Below are 18,301 nucleotides of genomic sequence, written 5' to 3' on the forward strand. Positions count from 1 at the left end.
GCAAAAACAGAGAAGAGTTAGAATCTGATCTCTCAACAGAGACAACTAGATTCTTTCAGTTTCAGAGGCTCAGGTTGCTAACCAAACTAAGGTCAACACTGCGGCGTCGAAGGAAGGTCTGGCAGCTGGTTATAAAGGAGACCTCTCCTGAAGAGTAGATGCGTCTCAGGTGTGCTGGAAAGCTCCAGCTCCAGGAGACCCACGGCGCACTCTGCTGGAGGAAGGTGGTACAGCTCCAGATCCCAACAGTACCCCCCTCTCAACGACCGGTCCAGAATATGACGACGGGAGGGAGCTCTCATATTCCTCGATAAGGGATGGATCAAGGATATACGAACCAGGAACCCATGTGCGGTCCTCCGGACCGTAGCCCTCCCAATCGATGAGGTACTGCCAACCGCGACCTCGCCGACGGGAGTCCACGATCCGGCGGACGGTGAAAGCTGGATGACCATCGATGTCCAGGGCGGGTGGAGGGGAGTCGGACGGTGGGCACAGGGGGCTAGAGACAACAGGTTTAATTTGGGAGACATGGAACGTGGGATGGATGCGAAGACTCGGAGGTAGGTGCAGACGGACAGCAGAGGGGTTGATGATCTGGGCTATTTTATATGGGCCAATGAACCGGGGGGACAGTTTCGGAGACATACCCTTGAGGGGAATGTCTCGTGTAGACAGCCATACCTCTTGGCCTATGGAGTAGTCAGGGGCCGGGCGTCTCTTGGAGTTTAGAGGAAGCTGATGAGCGGTTGAGGGTGGCGATAGTGTCCTTCCAGACTCTCTGACAACGGCGGATGTGATGTTGGACTGATCGGACTGAGATCTCTCTCTCGTCTGCAGGGAAAAGTGGAGGCTGATAACCGAGAGACACCTGGAACGGGGATAGACCAGTAGAAGCAGATTTTAATGAATTGTGGGCATATTCGATCCAGGTCAGAAACTGACTCCAGTCAGTTGGGTTGTTAGAGGTCAGGCAGCGGAGAGTGGACTCTAGTTGCTGATTCATTCTCTCCGTCTGCCCGTTAGACTGTGGGTGATAACCAGAGGTGAGAGAGGACTTACAGTTTAACGCAGAACAGAAGGCTTTCCAGACCTGTGAGATGAACTGTGGACCGCGGTCGGAGAGGATTTCTTGTGGGATGCCATGGAGTCGGAAAACATGCTTCACGAGAAGCTGGGCCGTCTAGAAAGCCGTGGGAAGTTTCCTGAGGGGGATTAAGTGACAAGCCTTGGAAAAACGGTCGACGATGGTTAAAATGGTGGACATACCTCTGGATATCGGAAGACCAGTGACAAAGTCTACTGCGATATGTGACCAAGGACGGGTTGGAACAGGTAGAGGATGCAGCAGGCCAGAAGGTGGTTGGTGAGAGGTTTTGTTTCTGGCGCAGATGGGGCATGCCAAAACGTACTCCTTAACGTCTTTGTGTAAGGATGGCCACCAGAAACGTCTTGTGATCAGGGCAATAGTTCTGCTTACTCCAGGATGGGCAGAAAATTTAGCAGCATGCATCCACTGGATCATTCGGGATCTGATGGGAGATGGAACATAGGTTTTATTTGGAGGACAATTACCTGGGTCAGGTTCAGAGGCTAGGGCAGCGTTGATGAGATCAGTGATCTCCCAGGAAACCACTCCAACAGTACAGGAGGCAGGGAGGACAGGCTCGGGTGTCTCAGGTTGGTCAGCGGAGTACAGACGAGAGAGAGAATCGGGCTTGACGTTCTTGGATCCAGGTCTGTAAGAGATAATGAGATTGAATGGGGAGAAGAATAATGACCATCTAGAATGATGTGGATTAGCTTGTTTGGCGGATTGGAGATAGGCCAGGTTCTTGTGGTCTGTCCAGACCAAAACTGGATGCTCGGCCCCCTCGAGCCAGTGTCTCCATTCCTCCAAGGCGAGTTTTATGGCAAGAAGTTTTCGGTCTCCAACATCATAGTTTTGCTCCGCAGGTGAGAGTCTACGTGAAAAAAAGGCACAGGGGTGAATCTTTTGGTCTGAGTCAAATTGTTGAGACAAAACAGCTCCAACACCGGAGTCTGATGCATCCACCTCTAAGATAAACTGTTTAGAGGGGTCTGGCTGGATAAGGATGGGTGATCTTGAAAACAGGTTCTTTAATCTTTCAAAAGCGCTCTGGGCTTCAGGTGTCCATTGAAAAGTCTTCTTTACAGAAGTCAGGGTTGTGAGAGGTAGAGCTGTTTGACTGTAATTTCTTATGAAGCGTCTGTAAAAGTTTGCAAACCCAAGGAATCTCTGAAGCCGTTGGCGGTTTTCAGGTGTCTGCCAGTCCAGAACTGCTTTTATCTTATCTTCGGATGGCTTAACCTGCCCGCCCTCGAGCACAAACCCTAGAAAAGTGACAGATGGTTGGTGAAATTCACATTTTTCTGCCTTCACAAAGAGCTTGTTTTCCAAAAGTCTCTGAAGAACCAGACGGACATGTTTCTTATGCTCTGATAGGTTCTTGGAGTAGATCAAAATATCATCGATGTACACAAAAACGAATAGATTCAAAAAATCTCTGAGGACGTCATTGACTAGAGCTTGAAAACAGGCAGGAGCGTTTGTGAGACCAAAAGGCATGACCAAATATTCAAATTGGCCTAAGGGAGTCTTAAAGGCTGTCTTCCATTCGTCTCCTTCTCTTATCCTAAGAAGGTGATAAGCATTTCTCAAATCGAGTTTGGTGAAAACAGTTGCACCCTGAACAGGTTCAAATGCTGATGCCAGTAATGGTAGGGGGTACTTATTCCTGATGGTTATGTGATTTAGGCCCCTGTAATCTATACAGGGGCGAAGGGAACCATCCTTTTTGCCCACAAAAAAGAAACCAGCACCAAGAGGAGAAGAAGATGGGCGGATTATCCCAGCAGCTAGAGATTCATTGATATACTTCTCCATGGTCTCACGTTCAGGCTTAGAGATGTTATAAAGTCTACTGCTGGGCAGGGGAGCTCCTGGTAATAATTCTATGGCGCAGTCATATGGTCTGTGAGGTGGAAGAGACGTCGCACTGACCTTACTGAAGACTGGTGCCAGATCATGATACTCGGGAGGAACAGAAGTAAGGTCAGGAGAGTCCATCTCCCCCCTACCTCTAGGGGACTGCACCGCAGGAGCTGCAGAACGAAGACATGTCTCGTGACAGGAAGTGGACCAAGACTCAATGTGGCGTTCAGCCCAATTAATATGGGGGTTATGACGTTCCAGCCACTCGAATCCCAGCACCAAGGGAGAGCATACAGAAGGAAAGACAAAAAACTTTAACGTCTCACAATGATTTCCAGAGATCAAAAGTTCTAGAGGTTGTGTTTGATGAGTGACTTGATAAAGTTTCTTTCCATCAATAGCGGAAACTCTAAGAGGTTTAGACAAAGGAACGGTTTCAATGTGTAATTGTTGGACCAGATTAGAATCAATGAGATTACTTTCACATCCAGATTCAATGAAAGCAGACACGGTGAGGTTCTGGTTAGAAAAGAAAAGAGTAGCAGGTAACATCAGATGAGGAGCCTTTTCAGTTTTCAGATGGCCCGTCAGACTCCTCAATTCCTCTGACGGGCCCTGGCTTTTGACTTAGCCGGACATGAAGCTATGAAATGGCCAGTCTCACCACAGTATAGACACAGATTGCCCCTAAATCGTCGTTGTCTTTCCTCAGGAGTTAGCCTTGTGTGTCCAATCTGCATGGGTTCGACCTCCGTTCCATCTGAGTGAGAGACTTGGACAGGCACAGAAAGAGTCTGGTTCTTAGACTTTGGCTTGGAACTGGGTTCTGCGGATCCAGAAAAAACAAAAGCATTATTTAATGCAGGAGCTGACACAGAAAAATTTAGACTTCTTTGTCTAGTGTTGTTTCTAGTTCGGAGCCTGTTATCCAATCTGATTGTTAAACGGATTAAATCCTCCAAACTAGTTGGTTCGTCGATCGTGGCTAGTTCATCCTTGATGTTTTCATTTAAGGCCTTAAAATAAGCACTTTTGAGTGCACATTCGTTCCAACCTGAGGCTGCGGCTTTGACCCGGAAGTCGATTGAGAACTCAGCCACTGTAGAATTTCCCTGTCTTAAATCTAGCAGGGCTCGGGAGTCAATAGTTTTATCTGAGTCGTGGTTAAATACTTGGGAAAACTCAGATATGAACTCGGAAAAAGTACAAGAAAAACTGGATTCTGAAGAGAACCTTGCCTCCGCCCATTCAAGGGCTCGTCCAGAGAGTTGAGAAAGAATGAATGATATTTTCTTTCTGTCATTTGCAAAACTGCCAGGAGAATGCTCAAAAAGTAATCGACATTGGAACAAAAATCCCTTACAATCTCTTGGGTTACCTGAAAATCTTTCAGGCGGACTAGGACGGAAATCAGGAGGTGACGTCACTGCCGGTGACCTCGGAGGCGGAAGTGGATCCGGAACTGGACGTACCGCTGGCGTGGCGTTAGCATTACCCATGTAGCTGGCATACGTTTGTAGTATTTGGTTCTGATGTTCAATCTTTGTGTGTAACTCACGGAGGGTATGCGCATGTCCAAGGATCTGAGCGTCCTGTTCCTCAAGCCTCCTCCGGAGGTGATCTGCTGGGCTTTGTGTTTGGCCGCAGTGTTCTGTCATGATGGGTTTAAGGTTCTTAGCCCACATGCAGAACACAACGGAGGCTGGGTAAAAGTTTAACAGAGTTTATTGAAAGTTTCAACAACACAAGATAACGTACTGGTTCTGGAACTGGTCCGGGCAGGTTCACTGAAGACTGCAGAGATGATAGTTTGGTTAGTGGAGCAGGCAGATGAGTTATGAGTTCTTGATTATTCAGATTCTACCTTGACTGAGTCCAGGCTTCTCTTTGAGAGAGAGGGAACTGTTGGGTCCAGAGACTGTTGGTTCAGCAGAGGATACGACCAGCTGCAGCGTCTAACTTCTGACTTTGAATGGCAGACCTTGATCTGAGTTTCCAGCTCTTCACCAAGAGCAGCAGGGGAATCCACATAGGAGTCTTCAGGTTTGGTTCACCAGGGCAGATTGGCAGGTTAAGCTCACCCAGAGCTTCAGGCTAGAGACAGGTTTCCTGTGAGGCAAAAACAGAGAAGAGTTAGAATCTGATCTCTCAACAGAGACAACTAGATTCTTTCAGTTTCAGAGGCTCAGGTTGCTAACCAAACTAAGGTCAACACTGCGGCGTCGAAGGAAGGTCTGGCAGCTGGTTATAAAGGGAAGGTCTCCTGAAGAGTAGATGCGTCTCAGGTGTGCTGGAAAACTCCAGCTCCAGGAGACCCACGGCGCACTCTGCTGGAGGAAGGTGGTACAGCTCCAGATCCCAACATTTAGGATTCTTTTCTAATTTAATTGATTTTGGTCGTGGGCCAGACACTGTCTGGATTGAGTAATGAGTGGGTGCAGAGAGGTGTGTTAAACTATAGCCCCATTTACACTACCCTTTTGAAACTGTGCCAAGATCAGTCGGAGGACGGTAACTTTAAATGTTGAGGGTAAACGGCACGCACACCTGAACCACACCACACCAGACACAACTGCACAAGGCTAAACTGGTACTAGTTCATCAGTACGGCTCGCCGCGGTTCAGTTCTGGCTCAGTTCTCATATAACAATAACAGATAAGAGCGCATGAGCAGACCGCGTCATCTCCTTACCGTCAGCCTCTGTAATAATGAAATTTCAGACATCCATAAAAGTAATAGCTTCCCTACCATGACACAGGTTTTCCAGTGATCATTCTGCTTAGCAACATGATGAGCCTCAACTTTCGTCTTTGTTTCCTGCGTCCTTAATCCCTGATTAGACTATTGTGTGTCGTATCCAATTCCCATAAGCCGACCATGTGAAGTAAATCCACCAAAAGCAGAATTTTGCCTGACTCGTCGCGAACAAAGAAATATCACAATCATAGCAAAATATAACTTTCTGAATGTCACGGGTGCCTCCATGTTGCCACTAGTAGGCGAGGATGCATAGTGTTTAAATAATTGTAAGTAACCGAGCTCGGCAGGGTTGCTTACAATCGGCAGGCTTGTCAGGGTTTTAGAGGACTAATACATTTGGCAAGGTTCCTAGAAAAAAACTGGGATAGATGCTGTCTCTCCAAATCAGACCAGGTATTTCCCAAAAAGATTGCCAATTATTAATGTAGCCCACGTTTTTTTTAGGACCCCACCTAGAGAATCAGCAGTTGAATGACGATATGCGGCTAAACATGTCATCACCGGTCAGATCAGGGACATGACCAGAGACATGACCGACATTGTTTTGGCAAACTTACAGAAGCAATACTAATTTTATTTTTTTTATAATTTACTGAATGCAGACAAAATAGAAGTTGATTAGTCAGTCACTTCATTGGATGGGAAAAAATAAATAAATTGATTTCAGATAATAAAGTAAAAAATCTTGGTGTTGTTTTTGATCAGGACCTGTCATTTAAATCCCAGATCAAAGAGGTTTCTAAAATTTCCTTCTTTCATCTGCAGAATGTTGCAAACATTAGAAATCTCCTGTCCAGGATTGATGCTGAGAAACTAGTCCATGCATTTGTTACTTCAAGGCTGGACTATTTTAATTCTTTACTATCAGGAAGTCCACAAACTGTAGTTAAAAGCCTTCAGCTGATCCAAAATGCTGCAGCCACAGTTCTGATGTTTGTTTGCTCCATGTTTATGTTAGTGCCGGCGCGCATCTAGCGGTCTTTCCAAACCTGAAAACCTCAATCTTTTCAAGATGGTTAAAAAAAACAATACTGCTCTCCGCATCATCATCCGCCATGGTTGTTGTTTTTCATCCCGCTTCTGCGTAGCAAGACCCAGAATAGTGATCTTTGTCGGGTATTAATGGCGTTCAGGTCGGATGAATGCTTTTGAAAAGATCAGATTCGTATCAGATTCACGACCACATAGCCAAGCGGCCTGGGCTGCATTGGAAAAAATCGGATCTGTGTTGTTTTTAGACTACCATGAAAAGATCAGATCCAGGTCGCAAAGGGGCCAAAAAATCGGATTTGGGTGACTTCAGGCTACAGGTTGAACGTAGCCTTAGAGTAATTTAGACATATCACAGGAAGTGAACGCAGTATGTCTCACCAACAGCAACAAAAGTAACATATTCTCTCTTCTCAACCACGTCTCTAAAGTTTTACCTCAGTATTGTTATTTAATTTTTTTATAGCATCAATGCCAAAATGTCATGTAATGCCATGGGGCTTTATGAAAGACTAGCGTGTGAAACTGAAATGGAGAAGCAGAAATTCTTTGCATGTTATCTGAAAAAATAAAAGTAATCGAATAGAAAAGCTAACAAAGTTGCAGGCCTTTATAAAAAAATAAAAATATATATTTTCATATAAACAAATACATAGACTGGAGTGTCGGAGTTACTTTGACAAAGCTCTCCTTGTTTCTCTCTGTAGCGTTTGCATCTGATCAGTAAACAGATGTTTACATTTCCTGTTCAGCAAAGGAACAATTTGTTCTGCACCAAATAACAAAGTTAGATCTGAATATCATTCCTAGTAACGCAGCTCTGTTCCCACAACATATTTTGATTATCTGATCTAGCCTCACCAGTATTTAGATTATTCCAGAACTGGTGGCCATTTTGTGTCCCCAACATGAAGTTATTTTTCTTCTTGTTGGATTTATTGGCGATGGGCAAAAAAACATTTAGTAGCATTACCGCCACTTACTGGTATGAATTGTGGTTTATTTAAGTCCTTTAATTATTTAATTATTATTTTTTATTTTATTTTATATATATATATATATATATATATATATATATATAAAAAAAAAAAAAAAACTGTTTTCTCGCCCCTCGTGGGGTGGTATGTGTCATCCTCAAGCTCGGGTCCTCTACCAGAGGCCTGGGAGTTTGAGGGTTCTGCGCAGTATCTTAGCTGTTCCTAGGACTGCGCTCTTCTGGACAGAGACTTCTGATGTTTTGCCTGGGATCTGCTGTAGCCACTCTCCCAGTTTGGGGGTCACAGCCCCCAGTGCTCCAATTACCACTGGCACCACTGCTGCTCTTACTTTCCACATCTTTTCTAGCTCCTCTTTGAGCCCTTGGTATTTCTCAAGCTTCTCGTGTTCTTTCTTCTTGATGTTGCTGTCGCTTGGGATTGCCACATCTATCACTACTGCCTTCTGCTGTTTGTCGATCAACACGATGTCTGGTTGGTTAGCCATCACCTGCAACTGGATAGCTCAGTAGTTAACACCGACGACTCCGGCACAGGTGACCGGGGTTCGATTCCCGGCATGGACATCCAGGTGGACCCTTAGGCAAGGTCCTTTGTGCTTAGTGGCCTACCTCAGGCATGAGTGATACTGCAAATACAAGAGCCATACCGGCTCGGACGTCGCCCGGGTTAACAAGGTCCGCGTCAGTTGCTAGGGAACCAGGGCAACTTGATGACAAATTGGCTACTGGAACAAGACATAGATGGACTAGAGCAGAAAACTTGGTACTGATGAAATGCTACTATACAAGCGTCCCCAGTGAGAGAGGTTACATGCAGAGACTATGGGAATTATGGCAGCTCCAACAACCATCATCCACACTGACAAAGAAACAACTACTAACTCAGTGTTCTAACATCTGCAAACGGCAGCTCCTATCACAACTAGAAATTGATGAGGTACAACTGACATGCTGCAGTAAGGAGAAGTCAGGACAACAGGTCAGTAGGGAAATATCATCATCCCAACACACAGAGATTGGGTCCCCAGCCCCAACAACAACAAGCCCACTAAACATAAGGACGGATGATCATGACCAAACTGGATCCCCTAGTACGACGTCCAAGACTGCCAAGGCTTAGTGACCCTCTGAAAGTCTTCTAGAAGATGTAAATGCAGCACTACATACTATCCCTACTAAAGACATAACTGAGACCAACGAGCTGACCTACGCCACAGCTACAGTGATCCTAGAGATGCTTGGCTATAAGATAAACACCACAGGCCACAAAGCAGAGCCCCCATGGAGGAGAAGGCTGGAAGCCAAGATCAAGGCAACACGAAGAGAGGTTAGTCAGCTCTCAGACCTGCAGAAAGGTGTAGGGAAGAGGTTACCTAAGTACAACAAGCTGTCGATTCCCGAGGCTCTAGAAACTGCCAAACAAAGACTCGCTGCCCTGGCCACCCGCCTAAAGAGATACAAGGGAGAAGCAGAAGCCAGGAGAATATATATATATATATATATGCTTGTTGTATACACATAGAGAGAGAGAGAGAGAGAGAGAGACACAAGTGGCAGCCTGGTTTGACATGACTGATGTTTTATGAGCCAGTTTTTTTTTTTTTAGTTTTTTGAAAATAGTGAATGTTGTGAGTTCTCTGGTGATCTGAGGTTCAGAGTTCCTCTCCTGAGATGCTCTGAATGCAAAGGCTCTTTGACTAAAAGCAGTTTTACCCAGAGGAACGACTCCTCTGGCCTACCATCGTGTTCCTGTCAGTGTTTTTCTGATCTTTACAAACTGACTGAGTGGAGGAAATGACAGGCAATGAATTATTTTATAAAACAGACACAGGTTTGCTTACTTGATTACCGTATTTTCACGACCATAAGGCGCATTGTACTAAAAGGCGCAGTCTCAGTAATGTTTGCCATTTCTGTATTTAACACACACATAAGGCGCACCGGACTATAGGGCGCAGGTTTTATATACAGGTACATGTCCTCTACTACGTTTAAATACCTCTACTGCGTATTTAAAAATAGAGCAGGAGCAAAACTGAGTATGATTGTGCTTTATTCATGTATTTATTACAAAGTATTAATCAAACCCATCAAAGTCACCATCCTCTGTTTCTGAATTAAACAGCTTCTTTGCTGTCAGAGTCACTTTCCGTGCCGGGCGGCTCCTCGGAAATGATGCCGGCTTTTGCGAAAGCTCGAACAACAGTGCCAGCAGACACGTTAGCCCAAGCATCAACAATCCATCCGCAAACTGTGCTGTAACTTGCCCGGCGCTGCCTTCCACATTTCGTGAAACTTTGGTCTCTCCGTCGTTCATCCATCGCTCCCACGCCGCTCGCAGCCTTACTTTGAACGGCCGGTCCACACCGATGTCGAGCGGTGGAAGTTCCTTTGTCAGACCCCCGGGATAACAGCACAGCGTTCATTTGTTTCACCTTGTTTTTCACACCAGCTTTGAGATGGGCACGCATGGATCCACCGCTCGAGTCTTTCCTCCAACTCGGGCCACCTCGCCTTATGTCCGCGGAAACTCAGCTGCGTCTTCTTCACCTGTCGGAGTTCGTTTTCCATCTTCCTCCACTTGCGAATCATCGATTCATTAATCTTGAATTCTCTCGCGGCTGCTCAATTTCCATGTTCCTCTGCATAGCTAATAGCCTTCAGTTTAAACTGTGCTTCATAGGTGTCTCTCTTTGCCATTTTCAGGGTTGTTAAGATAACAATGTTCTGCATAAAGCATATACCTGTTCTTTTATACAGAATCCACACCCACACTTCCCCCTTTAACGTTCTCATGGTGGTCTCAACAACGTCCGCAGTAACACATAGGGCGCACCGCACTATAGGGCGCGCCGCACATGTTGAGGGGAAAAAAAAGACGTTTATATGCGCCTTATAGTAGTGAAAATACGGTACATTTTCCCAGGTTAAAACGTATGTTTTAGTATAATGGCACAATGGTGATATTTTGATGGTTTTTTTTTTTTTAATCCAAACTGTATATTTTCTGTTTGTAAAGAGATTCTAAACGTTTTAGTGTTTTTTATTTGCCTGTGACCAGGCTGTAAGATGATGTGGGACATTTTAGCTGCCTGGAGTTTGATCTTATGAAACGGAAATTTGTAAATTTTAATTTGACTCTATTGCACACCTTTCCTATCTGGGATTTAAAAGTTAGTTTAGAGTCTATTAAGATGCCTAAGAATTTGAATTCTGACACAACTTTTATTTTTTTTTTGTATGGAGTTCCACTGGAGGTCCACTGTAGTAGACATGAGACACCCAAAAATAAAAACTTTTTTTTTTAAAGGGGCCTCACAGAGATATCCGAATTGTAAAAAATATATATTTGGAATATTTTCCTGGTAGTCAGGAATATGGAGCAGCCTGAAAGCAGAAGAAAGGTTTGAGCAGAGTGGGACCATTTTGATCTCATTTTAGTTTTTATCACCTTGTTTCATCCTGTTTCTTTCTGATTTCACTCAACTTAAAAGATTTAAAATGAACTCTTACTGTTGCTAATGACTCTTACTGTTTTTACTCTTTGAAGATATGAAATATCGTTTTATATCAATTTATATAAAAGTATACACTCACCGGCCACTTTATTAGGTACACCTGTCCAACTGCTCGTTAACACTTAATTTCTAAGCAGCCAATCACATGGCGGCAACTCAGTGCATTTAGGCATGTAGACATTGTCAAGACAATCTCCTGCAGTTCAAAGCGAGCATCAGTATGGGGAAGAAAGGTGATTTGAGTGACTTTGAACGTGGCGTGATTGTTGGTGCCAGAAGGGCTGGTCTGAGTATTTCAGAAACTGCTGATCTACTGGGATTTTAACACACAACCATCTCTAGGGTTTACAGAGAATGGTCCGAAAAAGAAAAAACATCCAGTGAGCGGAAGTTCTGTGGGCGGAAATGCCTTGTTGATGCCAGAGGTCAGAGGAGAATGGCCAGACTGGTTGGAGCTGATAGAAGGGCAACAGTGACTCAAATAACCACCCGTTACAACCAAGGTGGGCAGAAGAGCATCTCTGAACGCACAGTACGTGGAACTTTGAGGCAGATGGGCTACAGCAGCAGAAGACCACACCGGGTGCCACTCCTTTCAGCTAAGAACAGGAAACTGAGGCTACAATTTACACAAGCTCATGGAAATTGGACAATAGAAGATTGGAAAAACGTTGCCTGGTCTGATGAGTCTCGATTTCTGCTGCGACATTCGGATGGTAGGGTCAGAATTTGGCGTCTACAACATGAAAGCATGGATCCATCCTGCCTTGTATCAACGGTTCAGGCTGGTGGTGGTGGTGTCATGGTGTGGGGAATATTTTCTTGGCACTCTTTGGGCCCCTTGGTACCAATTGAGCATCGTTGCAACGCCACAGCCTACCTGAGTATTGTTGCTGACCATGTCCATCCCTTTATGACCACAATGTACCCAACTTCTGATGGCTACTTTCAGCAGGATAATGCGCCATGTCATAAAGCTGGAATCATCTCAGACTGGTTTCTTGAACATGACAATGAGTTCACTGTACTCAAATGGCCTCCACAGTCACCAGATCTCAATCCAATAGAGCATCTTTGGGATGTGGTGGAACGGGAGATTCGCATCATGGATGTGCAGCCGATGAATCTGCGGCAACTGTGTGATGCCATCATGTCAATATGGACCAAACTCCCTGAGGAATGCTTCCAGCACCTTGTTGAAACTATGCCATGAAGAATTGAGGCAGTTCTGAAGGCAAAAGGGGGTCCAACCCGTTACTAGCATGGGGTACCTAATAAAGTGGCCGGTGAGTGTATAATGGCTCAGTAAACCAGTGTCAGATTATTCTAATAGGCTGCCTGCAGTGATATTTAATCTCCAGCAGGCGTCAGTATTCAGCCACATAGAACCACTACAGTTTTTTTTTTTTATAACAAACTTTATTTACAAATAAAGAATATACAATTGCAGACAGTAGTATGCTCAAGGTACTGGGGTAACAGAACTACAGGATTTGCATTTCCCATTAACAAAATTATTGAAGTCACACCAAAAAACTTTGCTCAAAGAGCATTCCCAAAAAAGGTGGGTTAATGTTTCTTGTTCGATGTGACAGAAGGAACAAAGTGGATCAATATTGGGAATATATTTGTTCAGTACTGAATAAACAGGATAACCCCTGTGTAACATTTTAAGGGACACTTCCCGTATTTTATTAGAAACAAAAAATTTTCTTGGCAATAACCATGTTTGTTCCCAATTGATATCTGAAAATAGAATGTTCCAAAAAAAGGTTGAGGCAGGTTTGCTCACAGTATTCCTCTGGATTATTTCTCTTATATGTTTATTTCCAGCCTGGATTTGATAATGCATTCCAGATTTCCTTTCCTATCAATGATAATGGTCATACTGTAGGGTTACTGAAAATATTAAAAAAGTCAACTGTTCTTTAATTTTAATTCAGTTTAATATGGGAAAAATGTCAGAATTCTGAGATTAGAGTCTGTTAGGATAATTATCATTGAAGATGTGTGAGTTTATCACACCCTGCTATGGGCTGCCTGTTGCGCGTCAGAACCGACATTTTAATCTAATTAGGACAATTCCTCTGTCTGGATATCCAGTTATTACAATTAGTTACAGAATTCAGACTTCATATTATACTGCAATAAAATGTAAAAATCAGTTCACTTTCTTTTTTTTTTGTCAGTGGCTCTAATCTTCTTCCATATACTGGGCACCTAATAGCTACAATTGGAGGAATCTGGATCCTGCCCAGTCTCTCTTCTTTAGCTTATACAATAAAGCTTAACGATTTGGCGTCTTATTGCACGGTTGGGTCGTATTAATGCTAGCTGAACATGTTGATTGCTTTTTGTTCCTGATCCGTCTGGTTTGGAGCACCTGATGACTGTATGCAACGATACTCTATAGAGACTCTGTGCTGCTCGATGTTGCTTCAAAGATAAAGAAGATAAATATTAGAGTTTTCAGCATTTGTCAAAAAATACAGATTAGATACAGTTTTCAAAAGCACCAAACAAAACACAGCATTAGATGGAGAATAACGAGCTGCTGCTGCAAACAGAGATGGAGATGTTCTGCTTCTCTGAGTATTAGAGGACAGACAGGAAGTGCTTCGTGGTGTTATGCCTCTCCCCCACCACTAGAGGCAGCAACACAACCGTTTCATCTTTAAAGGCAGATTGTCGTTGGCTCAGAGTCAGAAGGTCCTTCGGAGAGTCTGAAGGGATCCAGAACGTGAGTCTGACTGGTTAGCAGAACCAGAACAGACAGAACGGAGTTAGAGGTCCACTAGAGAGAACATGTGGAAGAGCTCAGAACTTCTGGCTCTGCAGGATCAAACCGTGTTTCAGGGGTTTGCTTTTCACCAGTGGGGACCAAGGAAGGGGAATCATTGCCCTGCAGCAGACTGATGACCTGTCCAGGGTCTCCCTCACCCATCGCCCACCGACTGCCAGAGATAGGCACCGGCGCCACGGCATCCATGGCGGGCAAATTTGGAGAAGATAGAGGGACGGATGGAATCACTACCATTTCAGACTGCATTGGTGTTTTTTCTTCGTCTGTGTCTGCGTGAAGAGTAGAAGGAGTACGAGACTTTCGTTTCATTTGAACAGCAGCAAAGATGATCAGAACCATCCCCAGAACAGACACACTGATGATCAACGCAATGATTGCATCTGTTCCTAATGTCATCACCCCAAACTTCGGACCTCCTCCCTCCTCTGGTGTCTCCTCACCTGCGGAGCAGTAACAGGTGTTAGCATCAGGCGGCGTCTGAAGCTGTAGGTGGATCTTTGCTCTGCTCACCTGAGACGGTCAGGTTGATGAAGTGTTCGAACTCAGAGGAACTTCCTCCTGGGTTCCTCATCACTATCCTGCACCGGTACGTTCCTGCGTCCTCTGAGCTGACGTTCTGAAGGACGACGGAAAAGTCTCCGTCCTTGATGGACGAAGAGTCTCTCAGCTCCACTCGTCCTCTGAAGGACTCATGCTGGTACTGTCTGTAGGGACGATTTTCTCTGAAGAAGAAGACAAAGTCGTCTTTCTGGAGGTCATTTCTGGTCCAGGTGAGCAGGGTGAGGGTTCCAGGGTGGGACTGCTGGCACTGCAGAGTCACATTCTGTCCAGGTTTCACCATCAGCTGCTGAGGAGCTGAAGAAAAGAGATTTACATCAAGCTCTTCTTGTTCTGTATTTTGTTTTTGTCCAATTTAAAGATGTTAACGTCCTGTTTTCTGTAAGCGTCAGGTAATCCAAGGGTTCAATACCATTGTATGTATTATTAGATGCTGAGGATACGTGTTGTCGACCGTTTTAGGATAAAAGTTTGTAAATTGCTTACATTAGATTGTAAAAATGTAGATTTTATCCTTGATTGCGGTGGTTTTAGCATTAGCATGTGTTCAGTGAACACTATATTAAACAAAGAATAAATTGTACATAAATTTGCTAACATAGCAATATTGTCAGGAGTTAAAAATCAGGTTTTGCTTATTTTTTTTCCAAAAGAAGTGAAAGCTTGATAACAGCGTGACAGATGGAGCATGTCTCTGTGGACGCCTTTCCATTAACCATCAAATTTCACACGAGTAATTGATTATTCCCTCAATGCAAACACTACACTTCAGAAAAACATTTTTTCGATAAAATTTTCACACTTTAATGAGGTTGTTTTTCAGTCATATCGAAATAATTTGCAAAACTGCAAGAGAACCCTTTTTTTTTAAACATCACTGGACTGGTGCCTCGTAAAAGAGGAGAGAAATATCAGCTGTGCTGCTGCCATCAACACCTTTGTTTCTAGATGTTGGAGCTTGGCCTGTTTTCCAGTGTAGTCCTGTTTCTCTGACTGTGACTAACTGGATGTGCTCTCTTCATCCTCTGACATGGGAGCTGGCTCGGAGCTCGTCTGCCTGGCTGTGTGTTTCCTGGACGGGGCCGCCTGTGGAGCTGGTTGACAGTTGCCTTTTGTATCTATGCTTCTATTTCTATGTCTGCTTCTGTCTCCTTGAACCCCAGTGGGCCTCAGCAGATGGCCGCTCACACTGAGCCTGGTTCTGCTGGAGGTTTCTTCCTGTTCAAAGGGAGTTTTTCCTCTCCACTGTCGCTACAAGCATGCTTAGTGTGAGGGATTGCTGAAGAGTCAATGAGTCGATGCAATCAGCTGGTTTTCCTTAGAGAGAATCAATCTGACTGGATGATCTGGTGACATGATGTGTATTGGCGCTATAGAAATAAACTGAATTGAACTGAATTAAGAGCGGGAGAAGTTAGAGGAAGATGTCGCCCACTAGAGCCGTGGCTGAATTATGGAGATATCTCATGTTTAGATGCGCGCTGACATGTTGTTTTCAGAATGATTGCATGAACAAACGTATTCATGCTAAATTTTAGTTGTATTTCCTATTTAATTGAAATAGTGCAGTAGCGACATGGTAGTGATGGGTCAAGCAACGCCGATGCACTAGTGCATGTGTCCATGCACTAAACTCCATTTATAACCGTCTGTCAAAAGAAAATTCTGATCTTTTTCAGTTTATCATTAAATGAATCAAGAAATATGAAACAGCATCAAAGAAAAATAAAGGTTTCGGCTGAGTGGGAATGTTTTAATCTCATATTAGCTCTAATTTTCTTGTTGCGTCCTCCTCTGAGTTATCACTCAACTTACTGACTCTTAGTTTGCTTTTCTTACTGTAGTTATTTTATATAAATAAATCCAAGTCCACAAACATCCTTATTTCACCTTTACTTACATTTCCCTGTTATATGTTCATATTTATGCATCTAAAATATCAAACATATTTTCTAATTGAACTTGCGCAAACCAATTGTCTATATACACCAAAATTAACCATTGTTGTTCTCCACTTAAAAAAATACACTTTAAATTTTAAAATTGAAGCATTTTTTTTAAATATTGTTTATTAAAAAATCAAGGCATAAAAACCTAATTTCATTTAAGTATTAAATTCTGTTAAAAGTAATAGATTATAATTAAAATGTCTGTGGACCTTTACTGGTTGATGATTTTCTTCAAGCTGTAGTAAGGTTCAGCCCTAGGTGGCAAATCTAACACAACAGCTCCATCTAGTGGTGGTGGGGATACACTGCTTCCACATATGACAGCTTTTTTTTGTTTGAACCTTTAACAGCCTGTAGAACCAGAACCAAATTGTTTGATCCGCTCCTGTTTTATCACTGACTGCTTTACATGTTGCTTTGATCTTTATTTCTTAGTTTGATTTATTCCAATCTTTTTTTTAATCTATCAGCTTTATTCTTCAAAGTGCTGCGATAATAACAGGAAATCATTCCTGAAGGGTAAAAACACAGAAGGGGGGTTTCCACTGTTGCATCAGAAGCTCAGTTTTACTTTTAAATAAACAAAGAGCGATTTACGATTCAGCTGTTTTTGTTTTTTTTTTAATTAACCCGTTTATTTAATGAATGTTAACATTTTAAAACTCTTTGGAATGACAGAAAGTTAAAGATGATGCATCTATAAGAGGATCTGTTTGCTTCATTTCTCCCAGATTCTCCGAATAAACTCAGACAAAATCAAACAAACTTACCTTCTGTGGAGGAAACCAGCAGGGAGACAAAGGAGAGAAAGAAAAACATCTCTGGAAAAACTTTTACTCAGCGATATGAGTGCATGCTGCAGAGGAGCTGCTGTAACTCCAGGAGTCATGTGAGCGAGTTTGATGGGGGCGGGGCTTTATGGCATCACCTTCCGGAACGCGTTCCTCACTGACAAACCCTGATTGGACGGGTAAAAACGTGTGCTTTTTAAAGAGCTGACGTCATATGCGCTGTGCCGTGATTGGTTCATAGATTACAGTAGACCCCGCATTGATTGTCGCTGCGCAGGAATTACGGGCGCCATCTTGGGGAGGTCGAGCCGCTATCCTAACCAGCAGGAAAAGGATAACTCAGCACTGCTAACCGTTAACATCAGGGCTCAAGGGATAACTTTGTGTAGTCATCAAAGCTTTTTATATATATATATATAAATCACTCTATATATATATATATATATATATATATATATATATATATATATATATATATATATATATATATATATATATATATATATATATAGATAGATAGATAGATGATAGATAGATAGATAGATAGATAGATAGATTGACAATAAAGCCGACTTGACTTGAAAGATTTGTTTGTTAAAAAAAACAAAAACAAACAAAAAACCTCGTGAAAATGAGTTCAATATTGGCTGAGTTAAAGTTGATAACCCAACTTAAACTCAGCTGAGCTGTCGACCGCCCCAAGATGGCGCCACCAAATCACGCCAGTGTCCATCTACTGTTACTATTATGTCTATGATTAGCATAGCCATGGTCAATAGATGAAAGTAGCACAAAGTAAAATATCTGGACCTGCAGACTCGATACATTTCCTGACAAATAAGCAAACATCTGTACCTGGAGTCTATTTATTACCTAAGAAACACATTTATTGACCTTCTTATTGACAGGACGCTTCAGGGAATCCCCTGAAGGCTCGTCAGCAACTGACCAATCAGCGATCCCGGCTCAAACAGCCCT

At 43.3% G+C, this 18,301-nt stretch overlaps 1 protein-coding gene across 1 annotated transcript; it reads right to left on the minus strand.

Annotated features, from left to right (window-relative positions):
• Positions 1–703: 703 nt before the first annotated feature.
• LOC119778857 lies at positions 704–17,436 on the minus strand. Its single transcript, XM_038278262.1, has 5 exons — positions 17,303–17,436; positions 14,536–14,880; positions 14,069–14,465; positions 1,576–1,739; positions 704–834 (listed from the first exon to the last, which is right to left on the minus strand). Exons 1-5 carry the CDS (start codon positions 17,349–17,351, stop codon positions 704–706), a joined length of 1,086 nt encoding a protein of 361 aa, XP_038134190.1. The 5' UTR covers positions 17,352–17,436.
• Between the last annotated feature and the right edge of the window lie 865 nt (positions 17,437–18,301).

The sequence above is a fragment of the Cyprinodon tularosa genome, unplaced genomic scaffold, assembly GCF_016077235.1.
Source record: "Cyprinodon tularosa strain WSP-4 unplaced genomic scaffold, ASM1607723v1 ctg1013, whole genome shotgun sequence".
Lineage (NCBI taxonomy): Eukaryota > Metazoa > Chordata > Actinopteri > Cyprinodontiformes > Cyprinodontidae > Cyprinodon > Cyprinodon tularosa.

Bases quoted from the DNA above. Each gene is read 5' to 3' on its own strand.
- LOC119778857 (XM_038278262.1), bottom strand. From the start codon at position 17,351: ATGTTTTTCTTTCTCTCCTTTGTCTCCCTGCTGGTTTCCTCCACAGAA. The intron at 14,466-14,535 runs GTGAGCAGAGCA...ACTGCTCCGCAG, and splicing joins CATCAACCTGACCGTCTCAG to GTGAGGAGACACCAGAGGAG. The intron at 835-1,575 runs GTAATTGTCCTC...TTTTCCCTGCAG, and splicing joins AGCCTCTGAACCTGACCCAG to ACGAGAGAGAGATCTCAGTC.